Source organism: Schistocerca cancellata, chromosome 6 (genome assembly GCF_023864275.1).
Source record: "Schistocerca cancellata isolate TAMUIC-IGC-003103 chromosome 6, iqSchCanc2.1, whole genome shotgun sequence".
NCBI classification, from domain to species: domain Eukaryota; kingdom Metazoa; phylum Arthropoda; class Insecta; order Orthoptera; family Acrididae; genus Schistocerca; species Schistocerca cancellata.
This window is the reverse complement of record NC_064631.1, coordinates 23,645,976-23,663,064: the sequence shown is the minus strand read 5'-3', so window position 1 is coordinate 23,663,064 and position 17,089 is coordinate 23,645,976. Positions and strand designations below refer to the sequence as shown.

General features: G+C 38.9%; 1 protein-coding gene across 2 annotated transcripts in view; it reads right to left on the bottom strand.

The window, feature by feature from the left end:
* LOC126088513 (GTPase HRas) overlaps positions 1-17,089 on the bottom strand; it is an 86,190-nt gene that overhangs the window by 29,361 nt on the left and 39,740 nt on the right. For both annotated transcript variants that reach the window (XM_049906660.1, XM_049906659.1), the window contains one exon: positions 1,404-1,432. In XM_049906660.1, the coding sequence (XP_049762617.1) occupies positions 1,404-1,432 (29 nt within the window). The remainder of the gene's footprint in view (positions 1-1,403; positions 1,433-17,089) is intronic.

Genomic DNA, 17,089 nt, shown 5'->3' with positions numbered 1-17,089 from the left:
GAGCAAAAGCCATGTACCGGCGTGTTTATACCAACTTCAATGGGTCGTGCACATGACAGGTGTTTTCATTTACATATTTGATACATACAGAGCCATCTATTGATCAATTTTCACACTACCTTTTTCCTTCTGCCATACGTTTTCCCCCTTCTGATAATGTTCTGTTGCAATTTGACATCATTCTGACCAGTGGTGTTATTTCTACAGCATTTTGAAAGTTTAACTTTAATTATAATCACCCTGTATATGAGGATGGGTTTTGGTGCTACTGGCAGAAGCACATAACAATGTATGTTGACATACCATTTATGCTGGAATAATAAAATGTTGCATGTTTAATGCACAGCCTCTCTTGGCCCATAATTTCACGCTACAACTTCAGTGAAAGCTACCTCAATTTATGAGCAAAAAATTTGAAGTTTTTATCTTCTACAGTAAAATGATTTGATAGTTTCTAAACTTTGTTAACATGTCAATATTTAGGAGTTTCACTTGCCAAAAGCTATGATTAGCTGTTACACCGAGACCAAAACTCTTACATTACACACAACCATTAAAGACAACAACTAATTGCTGGCATGATAATCCTGTATTAACGTAATTCTAGACAATGATGCACAACCTCATGGATCAAAATAAAATAAAAACCTGACTGTTGGGAGGCAGTGCATCTCCGCTAGAAAGTCCATTTCTTGCCCGCATCAATTTCAGCTATATCACAGTCAAGAACTTATTATTCAGAAAAATATATAATGGTAACACACTGCAGATGTGAAGTACATATTATGTTACAACACTTTGACTACAAGCTCACTAAAATGCTGTTGTCAATCCAAAGGTACATTTGATACCATTGCATTTTACTGCGATTGACGATACTCGGGGGCGGGGTGGGGAGGGGGGTGGGGTGGGGGGGTGGGGGGGGGGGGAGCCCTTGGTTTCTTTCAACATAAGAATTAATTCACCCAGCCAAGAATAAAGGGCTCTAAAGTTTTACCTGAAAGAACAGACTGCAACAGTTTTATTTCAAATATAAAGCAACTGAGTTAAAAGCCCTGTTAAAAAAAAAAAAAACACGTCGTGGGATCAACTACTGTAGTTAGTTCTGAACATCTGACAATATCCTGACATCATAGCAGCAAAGAAATGGTATGTAAGTAATTGTCACCAACAATACAATTGCCCCCCCCCCCCCCCTCAAATTCAATTCATGGCACTGTACAGTGTAGAGAGTTAATTTCCAATAAAAATTTACTTATATTTTCCAATCAACGTCTGAATGAAAATGTAAAAACAAATCTTACTACTATCAATGCTACATGGACACAGTGTTAGACAAGGTATGCGTGAAAGTAAATTACATACAGTAAATGTAAGAATTAATATTTGTAATCTGTTCTTACCTATTGTAGGATCATATTCATCCACAAAACTGAAAATGAGAAAGGAAAAAAGAATTAATATTTTGCATATTAATCTACATAGTTGGCACATACTTCTACAGAATGCAATTTACACTCAGTTTAAACTTTCCCCATCTACATCCATTATATTGGAACTAAATGATGTCCATTTAATATCTCAATAGGATGCGATCAACAGCTTATCTGCTCTTTCCAGCATAAATATGCCCCTAGTCTTCTGGATGGTTTTATTAACTTTATTAGCCACCATCATTATGGTGACATCTTGACCACTAATCCCTTTCTCCATACTGAGCTGACACTGCTGATAAGGGCGGACTTGATTGTACCCACAAAGTCTAAAATATTTCCACTGCATGTGGACTGTCAAACTAGTTAGTCAAGTTTTCGGAAGGCTGTCTTTCCTTACCCCTGCAATGCATCCATAGTAGTTGAAGTCGTCTCCAACTAACACGGAAAATTGGAGTATTTCTGAGCTACTAAGCATAGACTGCTTTCTACAACTATCGGGTAGGTGGTAAAAAAACATACAATGATTAATCCTAGGTTGACAGAGGCCAGTTACTCGTGCCCATGTGACTTCACAGACTCAATTTCAGCCTCAATAGACAATATTTTTGTCAACTGCAATGAACGCTCTTACTCCTATGGCATCTAACCTGTCTCCTTGATATACCGTATTTACTCGAATCTAAGCCGCACTTTTTTTCCGGTTTTCGTAATCCAAAAAACCGCCTGCGGCTTAGAATCGAGTGCAAAGCAAGCGGAAGTTCTGAAAAATGTTGGTACGTGCCGCCACAACTAACTCCTGCCGTCGAATATATGTAGCGCTACGCAGGCAATTTTGTAGGCACAAAGATAAATACTGGCGCCAAAACCTCTGCGTCAGTAAATAATTTTTTTTAAAAAAGTGGAAGACGAGGTTTTTTTCTCCGCCGCGAGTTTCGACCACTGCATTTTCATACATTATCCAACGAAGTAAATACAAATTCCGTATTGTTCATCTTCGAATGTAGCACAATTTCAGTGTACTACGAAAATCTGACCGGCAAGACTGTTTGGGATGTTTGTCAATATGGCCAACTCTACGTTCTGAATTTTTTCCTATCTGTGAGAAGAGATGGTTGCTAATAGGAACCTGATGAAATTTGAATCACATACAGTATTCTCTTCACCATAAGAATAATACAAATATAAACTTTTGCCATGTATTCTTTCGTGTTTGCTGCTATATCATTTAAATCCTGTCTGCCTAATAAACCACGAAACTAGAGTGAGGCAACAGCAAACGCGGAAGAATATACGTATCGTCTCATGTTTACATTCGTAATATTCTTATGCCTAATAGTGATACAGCCAGAAATGAAGCACGGCAAGCGACTTAGATTTTTAAATCTAAGATGACTCTAATTTCTGTGTAGAATTTGATGTAATAAAAGTGGCCGCAAAGATTTTCAAACGGAGAAAAATTTTCGCCTAACTCTCGTTCAGAACATGTTCTATCATACGCAGTCTATTATTTGATTCTTGTTGATCATTATCAAAGAAAGCAGCAGTGTAAGTAACAACAAATAGCAGTCTTGTCATTGTTTCGCTTATGAGAAGATTCCTCTCTCTTCTTTTTATTGTACGCGGCGGTAGCGCGCACAAAAGCAAGCCATGCCGCGAGCCGCGACAGGCCGTAAACACGCACTATCAGAATGCGACAAACAATGCATGACACAGTGCAGTAATGCATTTTCAGCTTAAGAGTGACGCAAACACCTATAACAAAGAAAACGGCATTTATCAGATCAAAGCAAAATAAGCAATCGATTCAAACCAGACGAAGCACGTGAAAAAGGAAGGGTACCCGTATAAATACAGACGGAGCGCCTGACGCATAGCAATGGCTACGTGGTAAAGCTTAACTGCTAAGCTTACGACTGGAACCAAACTACTGTAGCTGTATCGTGATTCATTCGACCTAAATTGTGTCTCATATTACAATGGACCAACTTTGTTTCGATTTGGAACTGCGGCCTAAAACTTTTCTCTCCCCTTGAATTTCGAGTCTCAAATTTCAGGTGCGGCTTAGATTCGGGAAAATTTTTTTTCCTTTATTTCGAGTCAAATTTTTCAGGTGCGGCTTAGATTCGAGTGCGGCTTAGATTCGAGTAAATACGGTATGTTCCATGCCATGTTAAATATTTTGGAGCTTTCTATATTGGGTTTCATCCAGCTCTCAGCACTGAGAATGATTTGAGCATGACATCTTCCCAGAGAGCAGTAAACTCTGGAACCATGTGACAAATGCTTTGCTAATTTACTGTACCAATTTTGTCAGACTGAATGTCTTTACTTCGTACACAATTCGATCTTGCCCTCTGTGTATCATCTGGAGAGCGTTCAGAGGATCTCAAACTATATCCTAGCCTAAGAAACCACAATGTCCTCTCCACAAGCACTCTGCTACCTGAGTAGCTATTTCTCATGTGTAGTGCACTCCTGACCTATCAAGGGGCACCCAGAAATTCTCCATAACCCAGATATCTGTGATCAGGCCTGTCACAGAATCGATGAAGCCTCTGGTTGAGACCCTCAACTCGGCTCCAAACCAAAGGACCCTCATAAGTTCTGGGAATTATATGGCAAATTGTGAACTCTGCTTTCACCTCATGAATGAGGCTTGCTCCACCACTTCCACTAGGTGCCCGTACAAACTGAGTATCATCTCAGAACCCAAGTGAAATGTGTCATAGCTTGCAGATGATTGCACCTTGCACTCTCAACAGCTGTAGGTAGCACCTCCCACACATCTTGGATGAGGCCCCAGTAGGCATACTGAGAGAAGAGTGGACTACTTTCCAGCACTGGACGCTGTTTCCCTAAGGGCTCCATAACATACCCAATTTTGGAGCTCCCAATAACCATTAAACCTCTTCCCTTGTATGCCCGCTTGGAATCTGCTTAATGAGCAGCCGCTTCTTCATTCACATGGTGAATGAGCAAGGTCAGACGGACAGTCCTAATATTGACTCTCCACCTGGAGATAGCGATTGGACAACTGAATGGTTTTAACAACTGATTGGCCTATCTAACACTTTTTTGTTCAGTCAGTTTTTTCAGTCAACCAAAACTGGTATCTGTGGTCATGTCAGTTACATGAATGTTTTAACTCAGTCTCCGGGTTTGTATAGTTTCGCTTAATGTGAGATAACAAAGTGACAGGTGTTTTCACTCAGTCTCAATGTTTGACTAATTTCATTTACACACTTCTTTAGTCTTTTTGGTTATACATGAACAATGAGTAGGTTTGCCAACATTTTTAGAGACAAATAATGTATCTTATTTTAAGAAGAAGTAAACAAACAGTATATTAAAAAAAGAGGTCAGCAAAACAAGAAAAATATAGATTGCTATTTGCAAAGATGACACATTAAGTTTCAGAAAGGTACAACGAAAACACACTCCAGATTGCTGCTTCCAGTCTACGTGACATTTGCATTCTGGAGATAGCTCTCTCTCTCTCTCTCTCTCTCTCTCTCTCTCTCTCTGTGTGTGTGTGTGTGTGTGTGTGTGTGTGTGTGTGTGTTATTCCAACCTACAGTTCTGTTGTTTAGCGAAGCTATTTTCAAAATTTATGTATTTATGAATTTGAAGGCAATACACTAGACTCTCACTAATCCGGCCATTGCTAGCGCATATGGGTCCTGGATTACGGGAAGTGCGGGATTATTGAGTGCCTGAAATTTATTTTATTCATTTATTTATTTTGAAAACATAGGGGATATAGTGTACTGTACTTTATTAAACAGAAGGATACAATTTTGAAACACAGAGGATATACTTTATTAAATCCAAAAATACATTAATTTTCAAAGAAAACTTCGTCCTTGAATGTACAATATACAGCACATAATTATACAATTGTATCACTCTCTATGAAACGTCCCAAATTTTTAACTGTCGCAATGATGATATGTAACGGTAGCATCCTTTATCATGAAACTGCTTTACAAGCATTACACTGGTACTGCAAGTATCCGGTTGTTGCATAATGTATGCCAGGAAGACCTCGGCAGCTTCAGCACCAGCAGTGTGAGAAATCTTCATGCTCTCTCCTCCTGCGTCCTCTTCTTGATCACTTTCATCATTACTTTCTCGCACGCTTTTGATTATTTCTTCATCTGCTGAAGTTTGGTCCATATCACAGTTTTCCTCATTCAGCCACTTAGTAACATCATCATCAATTTCTTCTCCTCCTGGAAGGTTGTGGAACGTGTCAGTATACAAAGTAATTGATAATTCCGAATCAACTGGCTCTTCGCTGTCACTCACTACTGGGTCCAACTCGGCAATCAATGGATGGCCACAATTTTCTCCATTTCTTCATTATAGTGGTGCTCTCCACTTTATCCCATGCTTCGGCTGGAAAACAACATCACGTATGTTAATTGCTTTCCAAGCCTCCAGCATAGCCCCAATAGTCATTTTCACTTTCGTTCAGCAAGGAGATGAGAAGTGAATGTCGATAATGACGTTTAATTGATTCTAAAATTCCCTGGTCAATGGGCTGAATTAGGGCTGTCACATTGGGTGGGAGAAAGAGTGCTTGTATACCATCGGACTTTAGAGAAACACCTGAAGGATGACTGGGAGCATTGTCAATTATAAAGACAGCTTTCAGTGGGAGCTTTTTCTAATTTAGCTTTTTCTCACTGCTGATACAAACATTTCATGGAACCACCAAGAAAACATTTGTCTCTCCATACAAACTTTCTTCTGAGTGCAATATTGCACTGGTAGAGTAGTATTTATGTCAGTGTGTTGAAAACAACGTGGATGTTGGGATTTTCCAATCACCAAAAAAGGTAGTTTATAACTCCCATTTGCATTACAACACACCATTAATGTTACACGCTGTTTCTGTTGCTTGTAACCATGAGCTTCCTTCTCGTTCTTGGGAGCTAATGTTTTTAAGAAAGCATATTGTAAAAGAGTCCTGTTTCATCAGCATTATACAAGGTATCAGCAGTTAAATTTTCTTCCTCTATTATCTGTTTCTGTTGCTTGTAACCATGAGCTTCCTTCTCGTTCTTGGGAGCTAATGTTTTTAAGGAAGCATATTGTAAAAGAGTCCTGTTTCATCAGCATTATACAAGGTATCAGCAGTTAAATTTTCTTCCTCTATTATCTTCTCTATCTTGCTTACAAACGCATCAGCATCCTTATCATTAACTGAGCGACTTTCCCTGGTGACTGTCAGCTGCCAAATGCCATGTCGTTTTTTCCAGTTTGATAGCCAACCTCCGATCACTGCAAACAAGTTACTACTGCCAAGCTGTTTATTAAATGCAGCTGCCTTTTCCTTTATAATTGGGCCACTGACTGGAATTCCTTTACTGTGTTGTTGTATTTAAGCCCTGGCATAATCAGTATTATTAAATCACGTGGGCTGCGATGGGCGGGTCACGTAGCTCGAATGGATGAGGGCAGGGCAGCGCGCAGAGTACTGGTAGGGCACTTAGAGGGAAAACATCCTGTTGGAAGACCGAGGCGTAGATGGGAGGACAATGTGAAGGTTGATTTGAGGAACCTAGGTATTGAAGATGAATGGAAGGAAATAGCCCAAGACAGGGACAGACGACGAAAATTTGTTGCTGCGGTAATGGACTCTCGAGTCCGGTATGACCAGTGTGTGTGTGTGTGTGTGTGTGTGTGTGTGTGTGTGTGTGTGTGTTTTGTATGAACCTTCTATAAACAGCTACATCTAGTTCTTCTTTCTCACTCTTTCGCAGAACTTTCCATTATCCCAACTCTCTATCCATTTGTGTTGAGCACTGTCGAATATCATCAGCCTTCTTTCTTTCTGATGTCATAAATAGCAGCTCGCCCAACACTGAACTCAGCAGCAATGGCTTTCTGTGAAGAACCTCAATTTAACTTATCTAAAATTTCCAGTTTCTGCTTGAGATCTACAGTAACGTGTTTCCTTTTAGAAGACACGATTCCAAACTGTAAAGAAAACTACAATTTCAAATACAGTATATAAAGCATTGTTTAACTAAAGCATTGTTGCGCACGATAATTCACTGTGCATGTGTTTTTGGATGTGTGCCTGATTACTGAGAGGCCGGACTACAGAGGGCCGGATTAGCGATAGTCTAGTGTACTACAGAAAGGGAAGAGGACGTAGAAGACGATATGGGAGATAAGATACTGCAAGAAGCATTTGACAGAGCTAAGTTGAAACAATGCACCTGGAGTAGACAACATTCTGTCAGAACTACAGACAGCCTTGGAAAAGCCAGCCATGATAAAACTATTCCATCTAATGTGTGAGGCAGGTGAAATACCCTCAGACTTAGAAGATAAAAACACAATGTATTTGGCCTTAGTACTAATCAATGTTTTTTTTTATGTTCCACATAATGCAACAACTTTGTAACGAACAGTTATTGTAAATAAGAATACAATATAAAAGACACTGTTAACAACAAGCCACGTATTTATTTTAAGAGCTGATGTTGGATATGTACTCTCAACTTCCAGCAGTAACTGCAGCACTTCGAGAAAAGAAATACGGGTCAGTCCACATGACATGATCCAAAAAAAATATTACAGGATGGTTGACCATTTTTGATTTCTATGATATTTTTACATGTTGATATATGGTAAATAACTAGTTCAAAACAGGTTTTTAATTTGTTTATCTTGAGCTGTTTTAGAGAGATTGCAGTTTCTGTTGAGCTGCGGGGGCATATTTAAGGCTTTACAGACATTTATTGCAGACATCTGCAATAAATAAAATATCTTCAGACTGGGTAAAGCTACCAGAATGAGACACACACCATTTTGTCCAGAACATTCTCTTCTATAATTAGAGTCCAAAAACTAACAGTCTAAAACTAACCCTAGCAAGAGAAAATGGCTACCAAACTTTTAAATCAAAATTGAATAAAATACAGTTTCCGAGGTGTAAAAGTTCAATGAAGGAATAGAACAACACAGTTAATTTTCTTCACACTATTAGATATGATACAAAGCATAACACAGAGAACAAATCAAAATAAATCTCCTCCATCCTTTTAAAAAAATTAAAATAATTTTTTTTTAAGTTGGGGCTTAATATCTTTGGTGGGGATAGCTAAAAAAATCTTTTTTTTTTCACGTCTTGCATATGTGTGTTAGTAAACTACAGCAAAAATTTCAATGTTGGTATTTGGCATTGAACGAAGTTATAATTTTTTTGTACTTTTGCTATGTTTGCAGCTTAAGAAATTAGCTATCGTGCATATTTCACTCATTTTATTTTTCACTTCATATGGCCAGCTTGTTTTATATGGTTTTGATTTTTATAATAATTTTTTAAACTAAAGATAAAGAATAATTTAAATATTAAAACTGAAATTTCTCAAACTATTACAGGGACAAAAAAGGACTTCAAGTTTCACCAGCTTAGTACTTACCAGGACAGGACCATTCCTCTGACTGTGGAAACACCCTCATCTCAACCATTACCAGAGTCAGTGTTGAAGATTCTTACAGTGTAGATGTATGCAGTGAAACACAATATTCTCCAGTGTGATTACTAAGATAATCTAGTTCTATAACAGACATTATTCTGCAGCCTATTCTTAAAATGGATTTACAATGATCTACTAGAAAATCTGTTAATGAAGTGTGCCATAAATCTTGTTACAGTTTGATTTTTAAAGACTTTAAACATTTGAATGAGTTTGATGATAGTGTACAACAACTTTTTAACTTAAGAGTGAGTTATGGAGTCTCTTCAATCTGTGAGTACCATGGGGAAAAAAAAAAAAAAAAAAAAAAAAATCACTACAGATTTGAGAGAAATAAAACTTGAACACTTGTCTTTGATGAGAATCAGTAATTGCACTGAGAAATTAATTCCTGGGAAATCTCTTTGCTTGAACTATTTTGTGAAATTCTGTGGTCTGAATTTGTGTGGAGGCATCACACTTGGTGAAGAGTTTCTTAAGGGCCAATGTAAAAGAAGTAGCAAAAACTGGAGGTTGCATAGCTGTGAAAGCATTTTTTAGCTTCACCATAGGGTATGCACCTCGAGACTTTCAACTCCTGAATTTTCCTTTCCTCATTGTAAACCTCACACTTGATGCTCCATACTGTGTGATCCTCAGCGTAAGTTATACATTGCGGAGGAAGTGTACAAGAACTGCCTGATTCATGAGCTGAGCCTCCACAATTTCCACACGTACCTCTCCCATTACATCCCATAGTGGTATGGCCAAATCTTTGACATTTGAAGCAACAAACGGGTTAGAAACAAATGGGTGAACACTGGATATAGCCTGCAAGGATGCGTTCAGGTAATTCTAGAGTTTTAAATGTTCAAATAAATGTTGCAGATTTTTCCAATATGTCATTGACTCTCCTCATATAGTTCTGCACTTCCGTGATGCCAACATTTTTCCATTCTTCATGTAACAGGGTCCATCTCCATTATATCGGAGCAGGTAACTACACCTTTACAAAAGTTAAAGGGTGTTACGCAACCCAGCCTTGACTGGGTAGTCACCTATGGCCTTACACCCCAAAAGCTTAGATACCTGGTGCAAATTAGCAGTTTCAACTAGAAGTGTTCCGTTATGAAGTTGTTTGAGACTTTTTAGGGACCCAGCAATACTCTTCAATGCCTTCTGAATATAGAAATGGGAGATCTTCTCAAAGGTTTCTCCTGGTCTCTTGATTACAATGAAAGTGTTGTGGCACACTAATGCCCTCTTACTATGATTCTGCCACTTCTTCTCAGGAGGGCTGACAAACTGAGCTTTCTTTGATGAATTGGTATAGGTACTACCTGATGGTACACACGTCACGCCTGGAGTAGTAGTTTGATGAGGCCATTCCCTAGGGATCCTAAGAGACACTAGTGAAACAAACATCGACCCAGGCAGAGCCCTGCATGCCTCAGGTGGCAGATGCCACAGAGGTTGCCCCCCCCCCCCCCCCCAGACACTGTTTTATCTCAACAGCCATTTACCATATCAACATGTAGCACACTTTGAGGTTGAGGGTTGTTTTTATAGAGGTGTGTACATTTCTTGCAGTCCAGGCAGTGGAGCCAAAGTCCCCATTCTCCGAAACCCACATTCCATTGCTGCATCGCACAGTGGTCGCTGAAGCATGCCTGGAGTTTAAGGTAAGGTACTTCCCAGTCCCCAACTCAGGAACCTGTGGTTGCCAAGCCTGTACCCAGTAAACAAAGGCTGAGCTCTTGGGAGGTGGGCAAAATTCTGTGTTTTGAATCCAAAAGCAAAAGTCATGACTGATAGTGGCAGTCAGGATCATGGCTACATTCCTGAGGATGAAGCTGTACAACAGATCTGTTTGTCTGATCAGACTTACTCGAAATTTAATGAAAGAACAAGGTATTTAGTTCACATCAGGGAAATAGCAAGGGGTAGGTGTTAGTGAAAATACTGTAGAGAAAGTTAAACAGTTCTTTGAAAGTGATGAAAACAGAAGTGTGTGTGCAGGTGAAAAACAGTACACTGTAGTGGTTATTGATGGAAACAAAGTAGTGTAACAGAAGTACTTAGTACTTTGCAATTTAAATGAACTTTACTTGGCTTTTAGAACATTTTATGCCAAATGTCAAATACGTAGATCCAAATTTTGTGAACTACGCCCTCGATGCTGCATTTTGATTGGATCATCAGAACATCACAGTTGATGATCGCGAAACTCAATGTTAACTATAAAGAATTACTTGATTTGCTGGTGTGCGACATTAACAACTATGACTGTTTGATGGGCTTATGTAAAAGTCATCCTCATCCTAGAAAAGAACCCCTAATTGAAATGTTAAACAATTCAACTGAGGAACTTCCAGACAGTGAAGAGATAAGCAATGGGCCACTACAGGCAGTGCTGAAATGGTCACACTTACAAAAAGTCAAGAAGAATATTTTGAATCACTTGTTGAAAAGTTAGGAAATCTAAAAAGTCATTAATTTGTTTAAAAAATTCGAGGACAGTTCTTTAGAGAAAAGAAAGAGAGACTTTCTGGAACTGAATGTCTAATCTTGGTTGACTTTGCAGAAAATTTTACATATATTGTACAAGCTGCAATTCACATGATTGGGCCAATGACCAGGCAACTGTTCATCCATGTGTATTATATTTTAAGACTGAGGATTGCAAATTCACCCGTATCTCAATCTGTATGTTAAGTGACTATTTACAGCACAAGACAACATTAGTACATGCCTTTCAGTCCCAATGGAAATTACAGGTATATTAAAGAAAACTTCCCTAAAGTAGAGAAGGTAATTTACTTTTCAGGTGAAAGTGCTAGCCAATATAACAATAGGAAAAATTTTACTAATGTCTGTAACCACAACGCAAATTTTCAATTACAGGCCAAATGGTACTTCTTTGCTTCTAGCTATAGAAAAAAATGCATGTGATGGAGTGGCTGGCACAACCAAGAGTGAAGTAAGAAAGGCCAGTTTACAAAGAATAACATCAGATCAAATGCTGAATACTGACCACATGTACACCTACTGAAAAGCAAATATCAAAGGTATTATATATTTCCTTATCAGAAAAAGAGAACTTTTTACTCTCACTGAGAAAATTAAAACCAAATTTGAAAACTGTTTGAAGATCAAAGGCACAAGAAATTCGCACAAATTTCACACTGTTGGAGAAAACACAATAAGACACTTCTAAAACTGAAAACTATGAGGATCACTGCATAATGAAAATTGTTCCCTTAACTTTAGAAGCTAATTACACAGTTGCATATATTTATGATGGACAGTGGTGGTTAGCTCAGGCAGAACAAATAAACTTGGAACATAATGTTCACGTGTACTTTTACCATTCGGCAGAACATTGCATATCTTTTAAGAAGTCGGCTAGTGGCACAGTTTGAATTCCTATTTCAGATATTTTAAGAAAAATAATGGTTCTTAAAATTACCACAACAAAAGGAAGATCACATTATATCTCAGGAAAACTCTCATAGGAAATAAGTTTGCTCCTAAATGGCTATTAAAACTTATAAAATAAAAAGGTACAGCATAGAAATTTTTAAATTGAAAAAGACAATATATTGTCATTAATGACTATATTAAATTAACTCCCTACTTTAGGCAGACTTGTGAAAGTATGGCTATAATTGCTATAACTTAACTACAGTGACAAACAGTATTAATGTAATGTAATGTGCTCAAGGTTGCTTTATGGTCAGATCCCCATTATTAATGTAACTTTCAAAAAATTATAACATGGTTCAGCATCAAATAACAATAGTGAAATGTTTAGTGTAGTTTACTAACACACATCCCCCCCATGAACCATGGACCTTGCCGTTGGTGGGGAGGCTTGCGTGCCTCAGCGATACAGATAGCCGCACCATAGGTGCAACCACAACGGAGGGGTATCTGTTGAGAGGCCAGACAAACATGTGGTTCCTGAAGAGGGGCAGCAACATTTTCAACAGTTGCAGGGGCAACAGTCTGGATGATTCACTGATCTGGCCTTGTAACACTAACCAAAACGGCCTTGCTGTGCTGGTACTGCGAACGGTTGAAAGCAAGGGGAAACTACAGTCGTAATTTTTCCCGAGGGCATGCAGCTCTACTGTATGGTTAATGATGATGGCGTCCTCTTGGGTAAAATATTTCGGAGGTAAAATAGTCCCCCATTTGGATCTCTGGGCGGGGACTACTCAAGAGGACGTCATTATCAGGAGAAAGGAAACTGGCATTCTACGGATCGGAGCGTGGAATGCCAGATCCCTTCATCGGGCAGGTAGGTTAGAAAATTTAAAAAGAGAAATGGATAGGTTAATGTTAGATACAGTGGGAATTAGTGAAGTTCGGTGGCAGGAGGAACAAGACTTTTGGTCAGGCGAATACAGGGTTATAAATACAAAGTCAAATAGGCGTAATGCAGGAGTAAGTTTAATAATGAATAAAAAAATAGGAATGCGGGTAAGCTACTACAAACATCATAGTGAACGCATTATTGTGGCCAAGATACACACGAAGCCCACGCCTACTACAGTAGTACAAGTTCACATGCCAACTAGCTCTGCAGATGACAAAGAAATTGAAGAAATTATTCAGATAGTGAAGGGAGACGAAAATTTAATAGTCATGGGTGACTGGAATTCGGTAGTAGGAAAAGGGAGAGAAGGAAATGTAGTAGGTGAATATGGATTGGGGGTAAGAAATGAAAGAGGAAGCCGCCTGGTAGAATTTTGCACAGAGCACAACTTAATCATAGCTAACACTTGGTTCAAGAATCATAAAAGAAGGTTGTATACATGGAAGAAGCCTGGAGATACTGACAGGTTTCAGATAGATTATGTAATGGTAAGACAGAGCTTTAGGAACCAGGTTTTAAATTGTAAGACATTTCCAGGGGCACATGTGGACTCTGACCACATTCTATTGGTTATGAACTGTAGATTAAAACTGAAGAAACTGCAAAAAGGTGGGAATTTAAGGAGATGGGAGCTGGATAAACTGACTAAACTAGAGGTTGTACAGAGTTTCAGGGAGAGCATAAGGGAACAATTGACAGGAATGGGGGAAAGAAATACAGTAGAAGAAGAATGGGTAGCTTTGAGGGATGAAGTAGTGAAGGCAGCAGAGGATCAAGTAGGTAAAAAGACGAGGGCCAATAGAAATCCTTGGGTAACAGAAGATATATTGAATTTAATTGATAAAAGGAGAAAATATAAAAATGCAGTAAATGAAGCAGGCAAAAATGAATACATATGTCTCAAAAATGAGATCGACAGGAAGTGCAAAATGGCTAAGCAGGGATGGCTAGAGGACAAATGTAAGGATGTAGAGGCTTATCTCACTAGGGGTAAGATAGATACTGCCTACAGGAAAATTAAAGAGACCTTTGGAGAAAAGAGAACCACTTGTATGAATATCAAGAGCTCAGATGGAAACCAGTTCTAAGCAAAGAAAGGAGAGCAGAAAGGTGGAAGGAGTATATAGAGGGTCTATAAAAGGGCGATGTATTTGAGGACAATATTATGGAAATGGAAGAGGATGTAGATGAAGATGAAATGGGAAATATGATACTGCGTGAAGAGTTTGACAGAGCACTGAAACACCTGAGTCGAAACAAGGCCCCAGGAGTAGATAACATTCCATTAGAACTACTGACAGCCTTGGGAGAGCCAGTCCTGACAAAACTCTACCATCTGGTGAGCAAGATGTATGAGACAGGCGAAATACCCTCAGACTTCAAGAAGAATATAATAATTCCAATCCCAAAGAAAGCAGGCGTTGACAGATGTGAAAATTACTGAACTATCAGTTTAATAAGTCACGGCTGCAAAATACTAACGCGAATTCTTTACAGACGAATGGAAAAACTAGTAGAAGACAACCTTGGGGAAGATCAGTTTGGATTCCGTAGAAATATTGGAACACGTGAGGCAATACTGACCCTACGACTTATCTTGGAAGCTAGATTAAGGAAAGGCAAATCTACGTTTCTAACATTTGTATACTTAGAGAAAGCTTTTGACAATGTTGACTGGAATACTCTCTTTCAGATTCTGAAGGTGGCAGGGGGAAAATACAGGGAACGGAAGGATATTTACAATTTGTACAGAAACCAAATGGCAGTTATAAGAGTAGAGGGGCATGAAAGGGAAGCAGTGGTTGGGGAAGGGAGTGAGACAGGGTTGTAGCCTCTCCCCAATGTTATTCAATCTGTATATTGAGCAAGCAGTGAAGGAAACAAAAGAAAAACTTGGAGTTGGTATTAAAATCCATGGAGAAGAAATAAAAAACTTGAGGTTCGCCGATGACATTGTGATTCTGTCAGAGATAGCAAAGGACTTGGAAGAGCAGTTGAACGGAATGGATAGTGTCTTGAAAGGAGGATATAAGATTAACATCAACAAAAGCAAAACGAGGATAATGGAATGTAGTCATATAAGTCGGGTGATGCTGAGGGAATTAGATTACGAAATGAGACACTTAAAGTAGTAAAGGAGTTTTGCTATTTGAGGAGCAAAATAACTGATGATGGTCGAAGTACAGAGGATATAAAATGTAGACTGGCAATGGCAAGAAAAGCGTTTCTGAAGAAAGGAAATTTGTTAACATTGAGTATAGATTTAAGTGTCAGGAAGTCATTTCTGAAAGTATTTGTATGGAGTGTAGCCATGTATGGAAGTGAAACATGGACGATAAATAGTTTGAACAAGAAGAGAACAGAAGCTTTCGAAATGTGGTGCTACAGAAGAATGCTGAAGATTAGACGGGTAGATCACATAACTAATGAGGAGATATTGAATAGGATTGGGGAGCAGAGAAGTTTGTGGCACAACTTGACTAGAAGAAGGGATCGATTGGTAGGACATGTTCTGAGGCATCAAGGGATCACCAATTTAGCATTGGAGGGCAGCGTGGAGGGTAAAAATCGTAGAGGGAGACCAAGAGATGAATACACCAAGCAGATTCAAAGGATGTAGGTTGCAGTAGCTACTGGCAGATGAAGAAGCTTGCACAGGATAGAGTAACATGGAGAGCTGCATCAAACCAGTCTCAGGACTGAAGACCACAACAACAACAACAACAACAACAACAACTAACACATAGATGGAAGATATGCGGGAAAAAAATCTTCTTTATTACTTATCCTCACAAAAGATAGTAAGCCCCAAAGTTGAAAAGTCATGTTCTTAATTTTTTTTTAAAAAAAATGAAGGAGATTTATTTTGAACGTGTACACTGTCAGTGTTATGTTGTGTATCATATCTAATAGTGTTAAGAAGATTAACTGTGGTGTTTTTTTTTTCCTCCATTGCAATTTTAAGCCTTGAAAACCATATTTTATTCAATTGTGATTTAAAAGTTTGGTAGCCATTTTCTCTTACTAGAATTAGTTTTAGGCTATCGTTTTTGGGCTTTAACTACAGAAGAGAATGTTCTGAACAAAATGGTGTGCACTGCATATCACATATCACTTTATGAGGGTTGTCCATAAATTAAGGTCTCCAATGCTTTTTCACATAGTAAACATCATTTTATTGCAAAACCAATTACACATTCTCAAAGCTTGGGCCTTTAACTATTTTTCAACATAATTCCTGTCACAATTGATGCATTTTTGGAGACACTCCAGAAGCTTTTTCATATCCGCATTGTACTACTCCCTGCCAAATCATGCCGGAAGGAGTGGACAGTTGCCTTCAGCTCTTTCTCGCTTGAGAATTTCATCCCCCCCCCCCCCCCCCAAAAAAAAAAAAAGTGATGTTTCAAGCTGAGGATCAAATAGTCACTGGGAGCCAATTCAGGGCTATATGGAGGATGGTCATTGATTTCCCACCTGAATTTGGCGATAAGCCCTGTCGTGGTGCTGGCGACGTGACGGCGGGCATTGTCATGGGGCAAAAGAACTCCCTCTGTCAGACGACTTTTGCTCTTTACAGCCTGGCATAGCTTTGTTAGTGTCTCGCAGATCTCTTTCCAGATAGTTGACCAGCGTCTTTCCTATGCCAGAATACCAAAGCCATCACCTTTGCCACTGACGGTGTTTGTTTGAACTTCTTCACATTTGGAGAACCAGAAGGCCCCAATCGTTCCTTAGTCTCTGGTGTGAAGTAGTGGACCCAAGTCTCATCCTCTGTACAACTGAATCCAGAAATT